The sequence below is a fragment of the Dermacentor andersoni genome, chromosome 7, assembly GCF_023375885.2.
Source record: "Dermacentor andersoni chromosome 7, qqDerAnde1_hic_scaffold, whole genome shotgun sequence".
Taxonomy (NCBI): Eukaryota; Metazoa; Arthropoda; class Arachnida; order Ixodida; family Ixodidae; genus Dermacentor; species Dermacentor andersoni.
Window position 1 is genome coordinate 179271015 of NC_092820.1, and position 14233 is coordinate 179285247.

General features: G+C 46.1%; 1 protein-coding gene across 2 annotated transcripts in view; it reads left to right on the forward strand.

The window, feature by feature from the left end:
* Positions 1-14233, forward strand: part of LOC126533190 (uncharacterized) — a 148984-nt gene that overhangs the window by 28128 nt on the left and 106623 nt on the right. For both annotated transcript variants that reach the window (XM_050180463.3, XM_055071628.2), the window contains exon 3: positions 1268-1408. In XM_050180463.3, coding sequence (XP_050036420.1) covers positions 1268-1408 — 141 coding nt within the window. The remainder of the gene's footprint in view (positions 1-1267; positions 1409-14233) is intronic.

Below are 14233 nucleotides of genomic sequence, written 5' to 3' on the forward strand. Positions count from 1 at the left end.
GCACCGCAGTCTTCACTGATCAAGTCAATCACGGGAGGCAGCATTTTGGAATTAAATCATACAGTTGCTGCTACCAAATGTTAGTAGTGGAGCAGGAACATGGCTATGGCCTGCACGAAGTAGGTAAATAGGTTTGTGAGCAACATTCTTGCAGTGGTGCCACTGTGCCCAAGGTTTATTGAAGAGTGGTACATTCCCAGTGGCACATACCTGCAACCCAAGTTGTTGTCAAAGATGTTAATTGAAGAGTGGCACATTCCTAGTGGCAGATACCCAGATATCAAAGTTGTCATCAAAGTGGTTCATTGAAAAGTAGCACGTTCTCAGTGGCACAAACCCAGTCACCCAAGATGGCATCAAAGAGGTTCATCGAATGCGGCACATTCCCAGTGGCATATACTCAGTGGCGTGAGCCTGTGACCCAAGTTGATGTCAAAGATGTTAATTGAAGAGTAGCACGTTCCCAGTGGCAGATACCCAGATACCAAAGTTGGCATCAAAGTGGTTCATTGAAAAGCAGCACATTCTCAGTGGCATAAACCCAGTGACCCAAGTTGGCATCAAACAGGTTCATTGAAGAGTGGCACATTCCCAGTGGCACATTCCCAGTGGCGTATACTCAGTGGCACATATCTGTTACCCAAGTTGATGTCAAAGATGTTAATTGAAGATTGGCACATTCCCAGTGGCAGATACCCAGATACCAAAGTTGGTGGCAAAGTGGTTCATTGAAAAGCAGCAAATTCTCTGTGGCATAAACCCAGTGACCCAAGTTGGCATCAAAGAGGTTCATTGAAGAGTGGCACATTCCCAGTGGCGTATACTCAGTGGCACATATCTGTTACCCAAGTTGATGTCAAAGATATTAATTGAAGAGTAGCACATTCCCAGTGGCAGATACCAAAGTTGGCATCAAAGCGGTTCATTGAAAAGCAGCACATTCTCTGTGGCACAAATCCAGTGACCCAAGTTAGCGTCAAAGAGGTTCATTGAGGAGTGGCAAATTCCTAGTGACATATACCTAGAGAAATAAGTTGGCGTCACAGAGGTCACTGAAAAGCAGCCTATACCCAGGGACACAAGTTGTGCAAAAGGAAAATGGTTAGATGCAGACATACATAGATACCAAGAAGTGCTTGAAGTATCTGAAGTATGCGAAGCACATTAATTATATTGGGGTTTTTCTGTAATGTTGTTTTCCTCTTTAGCATCTTAGTAAGTTTCTTTGACGAATTAGTCACTTGGAGTCACTCTGATGCATATGCAGGCACCACGGCCAAGCCACAGTGTGATGCAGACCGTCCGTGCTCATCTCACGCATTCATCTGCACCTCGTGGGGCATCTGCGATTGCCGCCTTCCGGGCTACAAGGCCGAGCTTCTCTTTTCACGTTGGCAGTGCATTCAGGGTGAGAGGAGCTACATCCATTCCTCCTACCTGTGGTGCCATCAGCATAATGCAAACAGTTAATTTGGACACCTGTTGTAATCGTGTTGCTTTATTATTACAGAAGGTTCTTTTGCAATTACAGTCAACCACAAGAGTTTATGGGCCACAAGAGCTAGTGAAACATTGAATTTCTGAGCAGCCTGTAAAAGTAGCCAGTAAAACCAGACATCACTGTTTTGTTTGCATATGCTAGCAGCTGCTGGAAATGCGAACACTAGTCTCCACTGTGAGGCTACTGGAGATATTAAGCTTTTAGATTCCTTGGTCCGTAAAATATTGTAACGTAGATTGGAGATGGAGTGTTACAAAATAGACATTTCTCTTTAACCCTTTGAAGGTTTTTGCTGTACATGTACACCGGTGGTTTTCTGTCCCGCAAGGTCTTTGCCGTACGGGTACGGTTCCGACCCTACATTTGAAATTTCGTGCCATAATGACGATGCATGCTCACCGAGAGGTGCTACCACCTCATAGCACTTACAAGATGCGTTTCAAATTGGTGCTACCTTCTTGGGGAGATAAACAGAACTGATGGCTAGCTTCGGCGTGTCACTCAGACTGCGGCAACGCCCCTTTGGCGGTTTCAGTTTCGCCGCGTGATCGCAACAGAGGCGCGTGAAACGTCATTTTTTTCTTTGTCGGCACTCTCTTGCAGGGCGGTGGAAGTTGATTTCTATCTTTATTGGCGCTGCTCTTAGCTTGTTTATCAGCGCCATTCGCGAGGTATTCTCGCTCTCAGTGGCAACGCGCTTTCATGGTTTCGGTTCCGCTGCGGGATCGCAACGGAGGCACGCGAAACGTGATTTTTCTCTTTGTCGGCACGCTATCACAGGGGCAGCAGAAGTTGATTTCTATCTTGATTGTCGCTGCTCTTAGCTTGTTTATCACCGCCGCTCACGAGGTATTCTCGCTCTCTGCGGCAACGCGCTTACGCGAGAGGGTGCCTCAGACCTCTGCCCAAGGCAGCTGCACGCAAAGATGTCATGTGTGCGCCAACACAACTCCTTGCTCCGAGAGAACAGACACGCATTTTAGGTGTGCAGACTGCGATAAGGCGCTGTGCGTAGACCCGTGTTTCAAGGAGTACCACGCTCGGAAATACTATTGAACATTTTGCAGTTCTGAGTGATGCCGAAACCAAAATACTGTTCCTAATTATTTTTTACTATTTATTCCTGACTTTATACATTTTGTACATTCAAGATCCATAATAAAGTAATTTAACCACCTGGGAAAGTTTTTCAAAATAATTCGACCCTCAAAGGGTTAATGGCGGGCCAGAAGAATAGCGTGCAGCGTACGCACTTCGTCTTTCATGGCGCCGACCTTTGCGCGCGCCATTCTGCGGTGCGGGAGCCCCACATCTTTGTGTCAATTGCCCCCATGCGAAAAGCGACCGTCTCGGTCGCGTCACAAAGTTCGTTCAGCGACATAAGAAATCGAGCTCCTCAGGTGCATCTCGGGGTTCACGTACGCGCATAGTATGGTTTCATGCGCACTACATGAACAACTTCAGCACGAGGACGACGACGGAGCGAACCGGGGTCAGAACTGCAGGGGACGACTTCGTAGGTCACGTCACTGAGGCGGCGTGTAACCTTGTAGGGACCAAAATACCGGCTGATCAACTTTTTCGAGAGTCCACAGCGACGGACGAGCGTCCAGACCCACACGCAGGTGCCGGTATTGTAATCAACATCGCGTTGACCCTGGTTGTATCGAAGGGTGTCAGTATTTTGTTGGCTCCAGATACGATGCCAAGTAAGCTGGCGTGCCTTTTCGGCTCTTTGTACAAACTCTTTCGCGCGTTCGCTGGTCGGGCTATTATCAGCCAGAGGTAGCATGGCGTCAAGTGTTGACGTGACGTGGCGCCCGTATACAAGTTCAAACGGCGTAAACTATGTAGTCTCCTGTACAGCAGTGTTATACGCGAAAGTCACATAGGGTAAAATCTCGTCTCGCGTCTTGTGCTCTACGTCGACATACACGGAGAGCATATCAGCCAGCGTTCTGTTCAGACGTTCCTTTAATCCATTGGTTTGAGGGTGATATGCTGTGCTCTTGCGGTGAGAGCTATGCGTCAGCTGGAGAACGTCCTGCATAAGTTCCGCTGTAAATGCTGTACCGTGGTCGTTGATGACAACAGACGGTGCACCATGTCGTAGGATGATGTGGCGTACAAAGAACTTGGCCACTTCATACAAGTTTGCTTGAGGGATAGCTTCGGTTTCGGCTTACCGGGTTAAGTAGTCGGTAGCGACGACTATCCATCTGTTGCGCGAAGAGGTCAGTGGGAACTGCCCAAGTAAATCCATTCCTATTTGTTGGAACGGTGCTTGAGGAGGGTCTACAGGATGGAGAAATCCAGCCTGTTTGACTGGTGGTTTCTTGCGGCGCTGACAGTCGCAGCAGGTCTTCACGTTCCGTTGTACAGAAGAATAAAGCCGGGGCCAGTAATACTTCTGTCGTATCCTTACTAATGTCATAGCGAATCCCAGGTGTCCCGCGCATGGCTCATCATGGCAGGCTTGCAAAATGTCCTGGCGCAGCGCCGACGGCACGACAAGGAGGTACGTATTGGGACCGCTTCCGCAGTTTTTCCTGTAAAGGACGTTGTTGTGCAAGTAGTATGATGATAAGTCGCGCACGAGCGAGCGGGGTAAAACACCTTCAACTCCTTGAAAGTGCTCGATCAGCGGCAGCAGCTCAGGGTCAGCGCGCTGGTGCTCAGCCATCTTTATGGCATCGATAACGCCGACAAATGGCAAGTCATGGTCAGGGTCCGATGATGTCATAGGGAGTGGTGCACGTGACAGTATTGTAGGCGACTGTACATTTTCTGCGCACCTAAGCATGCATATGCTTGTAAGTGCACTGGCAGCCTAACATTCAAGCGTACTTTTCAGACAAAAGCAGTAAACAACCTAACAGAGCACTGAAGTAGAAGAACAATATGACAAGGTGTACTTCTTAAAAAAATAATAGTAAGTTTGCAAGCCTTTTCATGATACAAAGAAAAAAGTTTCTACATCAGTGTGATGCACCATTTTTTAAGCGATCACTCAACCTCTTTATAACTGTTAATATTTATGAGCTCAGTGATAGAATTGGCATAGTATATCTGGGATAGTACGGTTAAATCTCAATATAACAAACTTCAATATTATTACAATATCATCGAGTGATGCTCAAGGGACGAGCCGCTGCGAGAACGACGACGAAGTGGGTCTGTGCCCTTGGCGCGAGCGAGTGTCGGCCTGGCGGTCTGGCTCCAGTGTAAATAGCCTGTATATAGCCTCTTTCATCTGTGTCTTTCCACACGTAACATTCTGGTGGAGGTGCGGGGTACTGCAGAAGCTGCCACCTAACACGTAACAATATGATGAAATTCTCAATGTTACGATTTAGAGACCAGAAGTTTAGGCACTAAAGAATGCGGTTTTAGGCATCTCTAACAGGGTATAAAGCTGTCATACTGTCGTTTAGGCACATATAGGCTCAATTAGTAAGAACTTCCACTGGGCATTTGAGGATCTGAGTGTTACGCTAAAGCTACAGCAAGAATGAAGTGCGTTTGTCCTGCTATCAGAGTCAGAAGGCTGGCGTGTCTCGTCACCGTGCCGATTGCTACGCCAATAAAAAGTGTGCGGTCACTCATAGGACGGTGGTGACATGCAACGGTGATGAGGACGTGACTGCGAATACCGCATTGGAAGCAGATGGGCCACTCACAGGATGCACCGAAATTGTCAGTAGCAGGATAACTGGCATGGCTGTCCCACTCTTGACAAACTGCAGGTGGTCTGGGTGAGTAACCGTCATGAAACTGATAACTGGGATGCGCGTTCATAGTAGGGTTTGGCGCTCTTGAATGAGGAGCGAAGTTGTAGGCATCTACGTAGGCGGTGGTGATGGACATCTCACCGAAGTCACAGTGAGAAAAGGGCTCTTGAACTCGCGGAGTCCAGAGGGAAGCCGCCTCATGTCGGTCAAGCTCTTCGCGCACAACTTGCCGAATAACTGACGTAAGGTTGGATGGAGCTGGCACAACGTCAACACTGGCAACGTTAGTTACATTGGCCAGGCGGCTGAACTTTGGTGTGATACGCCGAGCTTTCAAGTCTTCAAATGTGCGGCAGTGCTGAATGACGTCACTTAACGGAGTTCAGACTGTCTTTTCCGATGAGGAACTGGTACATGTCCTCGGCGATCCTTTTTAAAAGATGACCAACTTTGTCCTCTTCTGTCATCTGAGGATCCAAGGCCTTGCACAACTTCAGCGCTTCCTCGATGTACGTCGTGCAGGTTTTGCCGGAAACTTGGGCTCGCTGCATTAGGGTTTGCTCTGCATGCTTCTTTTTAGCTGCAGGATCTCCAAAGCACTTCCTGATTTCGTCTACGAACTTTTCCCACATCGTCATGCTTTCTTCGTGGTTTTCAAGCCACACAGATGCAGTTCCCTTGAGGGAGAAGGCAACGTTGTTAAGCTGGGCGGTGGCATTCCAGCCATTAAACCGACTTGCGCGTTAGTAAAAGCTGAGCCATCCATCCACATCTTCCCCAGCTTTTCTGGCAAAAGTTCGTGGTTCGATGTAGGGCTGCCATGAATAACTGGAAGAAAGTGGCGGGTTGTCGCCGTCGGAAGCCATCTCTGGTGGCAAACTGGCAATTCGGCGACTTCGGTGAAGCTCCACGGTTTGCACTTCTGCGGGCGGTTCGTCATCGTTCTTCGGGGGCACCGTTGTTTTACCCCGCACCTCCACCAAAACTGTTACGATGGGCTGCATCTATTTAACCCTTTGAGGGTCGATTCTTTTTCGCCATATGCGAACGCCCAGGGTCGATTTTTTTTTTATTGCAGATTCCAGTTCTTCTTAGGGACTGATTTCGAAAAGTATGTACCATAATTTTTCTACAGTGACCGTAAAGTAAGAAAAAATGTTTTGCATTGGTATATATGTATTCTTCATTCATGAATAACAACAATAAAAAAGGAAATAAACTTATAAGTATTAAAAATTTGATGCATTGCTATACACATAGTTCAAGGCTTTGAAAATGCGCACACGAGAATATTTCGCAAGACTCTAACTGTTCCTGCTCTTACACTAATATGTACATCTATAGTGTAATCGAACAGCGTAGTTGTGCGCACTCAAGAAAACTGTGTGGTTGTGTGCCCGTCAAAAAAGCAAAACGTGGGACAAACTTATTGCCAACCAGAGGCAATTAGTTTTCACTAGAATAAAACAAAAAATAAAGCAACGGAAATGCATGCACGGCGGCATCCTTCCTATGTGCACCCCTGTGAGCACTAAACAAGCGAGAAACAAGCAGTTGCCTTTTGAGCAATTAGTAACGAGATGGCCATCAGTTTTGCAAGTGCAAGAAGCTGAAACTGCCCACGGAACAAAACCCCAAACCGCCGCTCGCCCGCGCGTGCGGCAATGCGCGAGCGGTAGTATATAGATGCGCGTGAGCAAACTAGCTCTAGAACAAACCACGCAACGAAAACCAAGAGAGGGAGGCACGCGAAAAAAATTATCTGTATTCTCACGTAGTGGCAGCCCATGACAGAAAAGAAAAAGCTAGGAAATTGGCTCACTTTTTACACGTACTGTACAAATGGCGCCGTAAATATACGGCATCGACCATTTTTGGACTTGTTCGCGGTGCCATATATTTAAGTCATTGACCCTGTAAGGGTTAAAAATGAATTGAGAAAAAGGGGCCGTGCCTACACCGAGCCGCTGCAATGACAAACGCACTTCGTTCTCCTCCTTTTTCGTTCTTGCTGTAGCTTTAGTGTAACACTTTAGCGTAATCAAATTTAATGTCTGCACATTTGCTTATCAAGCAGTTAAAGACCATAACCTTCTCAAATCCGTTCTTATCCGACACCTTACTGACTCAAATATTACGCACTTTTCCTCCAATAACAATTTTATACTCCCTAAGGTACGAACTAACTATGGTTAATAAAGAGTAGCATTTGTTTTAATCAAACTTTGGAATTCATTGCCTTTTATCATTAAATGTGCCTTTTCTATATCGTAATTCAAACATCAGCTTCGCAATTTCATGTTTAACCTATAGGTCCATTAACTGAATACATCTTTTAAAACACAACTTCAACTCTGTTGTTTTTAATACTGTTTGCTTCGTTTCTTACTTCAGCTTAAGCCTCATCCCTATCGTTTTATATTTTCCATTGTATTATTCTTTTGCCTCATTATGTATTTGTATTTGTATTTGTGTATTTTTATAATTCACTGCTTTTTTGCTGTCTAGTAGTATTAGTGTTTTTTTTTTTTTATTTATAATAGGTCCCCCAAAGTGGTTTACACTATGGGACCTTTTTCTGTACTAAATATAAATATTTTTGTATCTGCACTAAGTATTCAATAAACCTCAAACTTCAAACTGATTTCTCAAGGAACAGAGCCCACTAAACCCTTGTTTTATGAAATTCATTTTATTTTCTCAATAAATCGGAATGAGGCAAGTTGTGTAGGTTATAAGATTTTTCTGAATGTTAGTGTCCCTAGACACCACCAACAAATTCTGAAAGCATGGACAAACAAGTGCCACCTCAAGATTTTCAGGTTTCATGTTGCAACTTTTATCACGGAGTACACGTGCGTATACAAAAAAACAACACTCAACATCCACTGAAGTTAACAGCACATATTTGTACTTCAGAGTGTTTGATGATCCAGTGCCCTGTTTAAGTGCAGGATGTTTGCCAGTCAATTTTTGACTGTTCAGTACCAAAAACCCTGTATTTTAATGTGCTAGCATTCTTAGGGCACTTTAGGCACTTCCTGAGTGCTTTCTCTCTTTCTCTCTCTGTTTGTGTGTAACCATTTTCGCGCCTACCTGGGTCACTGGGTAGTCCATGGTAGAATGGGTAGCTCATAGGTTAGCTGTGCTGAAGTAGCAGGGTTCGAAAACAACCATAGGGCCAACTTGAGTCACCGAATATGAGGCGATGTGTGCATATGTTACGCTCTTCAGCAAACCGCTTTCACGCAGACATGTGTCACTGTAAACGCGGGACTGGGTAGGTGCACTGCTGTTTGGAAAATCTCTTTGACGCCTACTTGGAGTGCTGGGTATGTACCACTTGGTCTGCGCTGTACTCCAATGAACCTTTGATGCCAGCTTGGGACACTGTGTATATATGTGCCAGTAGGCGTATGCCGCTCTTCAATGAAAGTCTTTGAGACTAACTTGGGTAATAGGTATGTGCCACTAGCAGTGGCGTAGCCAGAAATTTCGTTCGGGGGGGGCTCATGTTGGAACTTGGCCTCCTCACAGAATTTGTCGAGGGATCGAATACATGAATAATAACTGCATTGCAATTGCCAAAGATGCTGCAAACAAATTCTTCAATGCTACGCACTTTCAAGACATGTAAAATATGTATTTTTTCATAAAAGAATATATACTTATGTCTTAAAAATTGTGCCAAAATTAACTGATATCAATGCTTTCATGTTTTTTCATTTATTAAAGGAGTACTGACACAAAAATTTGAAGTCGAGATAACTTGTGAGATCGATTTAGTTGGTCACACACACATCGTCTATAAAATATCAGCGGCGAATATCGCTTAGAACGTATTTAAAATCAATTTTAAAGTATGTGTGCGCAGCCAACCGCAAGACAGAGCACCTCGCGACATTGACATCAAGCGGGATTGTAAATAGCCAAGAAAATGCTACGTCATGTGGCTACGTCACCACATACGTCACGAATTTTCGTTGGCTGCCATGCGGCTTACATGTGCTCTTCTCTGCTGTTGCTTGTTCTAGCTGTTGTACTTGTAGTGGAACGCTCTCCGTGTCGCTGCAACTGCAGTTTTCGTCGTGTCCATCGGGATATTTCCCACACTATCAGCTTGACTGCGCTACCACAACGTTTAACGCCCATTTGTTGTGTCTTACCATTGATCGTGGCTGATATGTGAGGGTTTTGTTGAGGTTCGTCATCGCCATCGCCGGCCGCAATATCTGAGTTGCTAAGTGATTGGCCGCGTCTAAAGTGCGAGACACATGGTGCGATTTCCCGTGCGATCTGTCGTACGGCGCGTCGTGTGCGACTTGCCGCATGCGGCGATTCGGGACACATGGTACGAATGAGCGAGTGGCGGGTAGCTCCGCCCAGAACCGGCGCCCCTGCGTGGAAGTTCGGAATGCTGCGTAACTTCGAACAGAAAGTGAAAGTAGCCGTATTTGCACAGCTATCTTGTTTGAAACAAACGATGACAATATAAACACGTCTATGCGAGCACTGTAGACGTGTTTCCGCAAGGCCGTGTTAGCAGTATCGGATCCGTTGACAGCCGCCGATGGCCAGGAGCCGGCAGGCTTAGCTCCCTAGGCCATCGAATCCGACACCGGTTGCGCTTGTGACACGATCGCTTGCAGCTCGTATCACGAAGCGCCTATGTTAGTCGGCACAATGTGTACACAGTTATGTCACGCTTAAATTGCAGCACATTTGATTTAATTGGCGCCGACAGAAGCGAACGAGCATGCCAGGCAGGCTTGCGATCGCTGGGAGACGAGGTAGGCCTAGCTCGCCGGCCGTCTATGGACATCAGACTCTGGAGTTTTGCAAGACACGTAGCGCCACCTGCCATTGCGAAGAGGCAGTAATTGAGTAGTGTGAAGCCCGACTCTCTAGCTAAGTTGCCTATGCAGCTAGCGACTGCAAAACAATGATTTAACTAGATTTTGGTCCATATTGCGAGTGTTTTGCGCATTTAACACCCAGACAGAGAGCTATGAATTTCTACGCTAGTTGGACGCGCCGCTGAACTGCCATAAAGCGCTTGCTGGCTCACTCTTCAGACTGATGGTGGAAACGACGGCAACCGCGGTAGCTCCGCGCGCTACGAAGAAATGCCGCAATCGACGCTACTATTATGTTGTAAATTGCCATGAACGTGAAGGGCGGAATAACAACGTTCAATTACCCGCCGTGGTTGCTCAGTGGCTATGGTGTTGGGCTGCTGAGCACGAGGTCGCAGGATCAAATCCTGGCCACGGCGGCCGCATTTCGGTGGGGGCGAAATGCGAAAACACCTGTGTACTTAGATTTAGGTGCATGTTAAAGAACCCCTGGTGGTCGAAATTTTCGGAGTCCCCCACTACGGCATGCCTCATAATCAGAAAGTGGTTTTGGCACGTAAAACCCCACAGTTTTTAACAATGTTCAATTTTACCGATTTCCATCGCGATCGTATGAAGGGGAAAGGTGAGAGCGCTGGATACGGGCCGTTCAACCTGTTGGGTAATCGGATTACTTGCATTCCCCACAACACAGCGGCTCGCATGAGAAAGTGCGACAATTTTGTTCTTCTGTAATTGTGTTGCATGGCCCTGACGGAGGACCGTGGTAACCACGCGAAAACTCAAGAATCTGCAGCCGCCACTTCGTTGGTAACAGAAAAAACAACGTTGCGAACCATCCTGCTTATGTGCCATCGACATCTCCACCTTTTAACAGACGTCTGCCTCCGCTTAACTCGAACAAGTGGAACGGAGAGATTTGGCAGGTCAGCTTAACCAAACATTTTGGTTCGTTTATGAATTCAAAATCCTGTTCTAGAGCATCGTTGTATCACGAGCTCATTTCTACTTTCAGTATTTTGTATGTCCTGCGCCGATACAACAAGCACGCTTCGCAATGTGCTGAGCCTGCTCGACTGCGTTTTTAAATGTGAGCAATGAAGTTGCTGTAGGAGCACTGGATGAGTAATTGCGAAGTAACGCACGTGTGTAAAGAAAAAATGTCGCGTTTATTTACATTTATTTGTGCGCGCTTGTTACTCGAAACGTCTGCAAAAAGTTCAAATTAAGGTACTGAGCGATGCTGTAGCTCCTGCGAGAAAGAAAGATGCTGCGCGTAGGCACTGTAGGAAGCTTACTTTCGTTATGATCGCACGCTGTTTGCTGCCATGGAAAAGGCTATGAAAGGATTTACTCTATTCAATATTCAATATGAACCAATTTGAAATGCTTAGATTTTTATGCTGATATGCCTATAGACAAACCTGATGCTCTCTGTACTTGCGAGTTGCAGCATGCCGAAATAACACTTGAGACTTTATTTTATATTGTACACGTACTTCGCCCTGCTGAGCTTCCTTTCCGAAGCGTGGATGGGCGCAAGAAGCTTTCCAAGTCCTTGATTTTTAGGAAACCGTGCCTGAACACAAACGAAAGAGAAGGGTCCATTGTGGCCTATAGACCTTCGCTTGCGGACAGCTCTCCTTGCACTACTCAGCGCCAAGGCTGTGATGGGGGCGCTGGTGACGGGTTTTTCCGCAGCGCCGCCTGGGCAGAGTCTGAGATCTGTCCGGGGCTGAGGGTCCTTGTGATGCGTCCGCAGCTCGTAATAAAGCGCCTAAATTCGTCAGCACAATCAATGCCTGAACATTTATGTTTCTCTTAAGTGAAAATACGGTTAGTTTTCCCGGTGCTGTTAGCAGCGATGAGTAAACACGCCAGTCAGGCGAGCTGCTTCATATACAGACGATTGCTGGCACGTCTGCGCTGACCACGTCCGAGTAGAAATCACGCCAACGATTTACTGTTTCGCACAACGTTTTATAACTCGCACTCTTTCAAGGTCACTTTATTCTAGAAGTTATTTCGTGTCAGAAACAAATTGTAGCCTATTTATGTGCCGCCGTCAGCGGCAGAAGAGGCCCACGTTTCGACCAGGGAGAGAAAAAAAAAGCAGACATGATCAGAGCGACGAGGCACCCGCTCGCCGGCCGTGCCCCATTCTCTATGGCGCCCCGCCAGGTCTACCACGTGGCCATGACGTTCACGCTACCGGCGCTGTCATTGGCTGCGGTCGTCCGACTGATGCCGCAGTCGCACGACAATATTCAGCAAGTTGGTCGCGCACGCTGGCTGCACCTCGGAGCATACGTCATGGCATTTTGCTAACACGTGACCACTTTGTTTACATTCCTGTTTCTCCTGTCTCGTTGCTCTCTGGAACCGAACTTCGACTAGTCGCTACAAAAAAGACTGCAAATAATTACCTGTTGCGCTCTGAAGTAAATGAGGTTTCGTGCCGTGATTACTGGGTCATTAACTACTTATTAAAGCAGAAAAAACCACATGGATTTTTTTTTTGTGTGTCAGTACTCCTTTAAGAAAGAAAATATCACACAAACTTTAGAACTATATCAGTGCAAAACCAGCAAAGCAGTGCATGCCGCTGATATGATAAATGTAAAGGCCCTGAAATGAACAAGTTGAGGACAAATATGTTAATGATACTTTGTCATTCGAAAGCCTTGCTTACATTTTTGTACATATGCAACGGCCAGGGAAAAATCTCAGTGACGCTGTCCTTCATTCTAATGTACTGCGCAGGAGCAGCTGTCACCGGTTGCGTATTGTAATTGCACCGAAATCGTAGTCGCAACAGAGATCACATAAAAAAAGCAGCAGTTCTGCAAAATATACATTAGAAATTCGAAGTACAATGGAATGCACAAATGCCAAGATAAAGATTGTTAAAAAGCAAAAAAAGTGTCTCTGGAAACAAAGTTCACTGCATGTATCCACGAAACCTAGCAACAAGATATTTAAATATACGTATAAGTAACCAATAAAGCTACGTATCTAAGCAAAAGTCACTTTATACAGGGTGTTTCACTTAATTTTAGCCAGAGTTTAAAGATATGCCGATACACTCTAAGACGACGCGACCAAGTGCATGTTGCTCACTTTTGTACGTAGTATGTCGCGCTATATTTTGTATTTTGCCTAATTAGATTTTTAGTCAAGATTAGTAAACCAACTTCTGAAGTAACGAAGTTATGAAAAAAATGCCATTTAGGGAATCGCACAGCGGTTTGCAAAGCGTCCGAATAAACAGTTTCTGTCTTTCTATATATACATTAGGTATTAGTGTATTTCAGCTTACTGATGATGCGCGCGAACTACAAAACTAGTGACATGCCTGCTTGCGCGTCGTGATTGCACTGCTCCCCAATGTTTATCGCACAAACAGCCATAGGCGCGCTACTACTTAATAGGCGACAGGGCAACCACATAGGCATCGGCTGTGCCGTTTACGCCAGTGATGTGCTCCCCTCGCAAAAGTTCATTATAGCGATAAGCAGACGCAGCGGTTATCGTTTGTGCTGCCGGAAGCTACAGGTCCGTCATTTCGCGATAGCTGTAAGCAAATTGAACATCCCTAAATAAAAAAAAACTCAGTTTTCAGAAGGTTGAAAATGGTGGAATAAAAGTATAAATAATGATCAGACGCAGTCTTTCACTGAATTTACGTTTATTTTTCATGCGCTTTCACAGCAAGTGCTCGAAGAGGTCACCTTCTGCAGCGATACAACACTGGGACCTTCTGAGAACGCTTGCTGTCGCTGCCTTGAGCACCGTCGATGAAATGCTGTGGCAGACTTCAATTATCTTCTTCTGTAAGGCTCCTGGAGTCGTCGTTTCCGTCATGTATACGTGATCCTTAATATAGCCCCAGAAGAAAAAGTAAAGAGGGTTGAGGTCGGATGACATTGCCGGCCACAGCACAGGCCCGTTTCTCCCTATCCATTGCCCTGGGAAAGTAACATCAAGGCTTGCTCGTGCTTGACTGGCCCCGTCGTGCTGACACCACATCGCGTCAAGCTGGGCTAGTGGCATGTTGCAGCAGAAGTCTTCAACCTGCCCTTTGAGGAACTGACATACCTCTTGCCGGTCAGAGTGTTGTTAAAAACATTGGGCCAATAACTGTG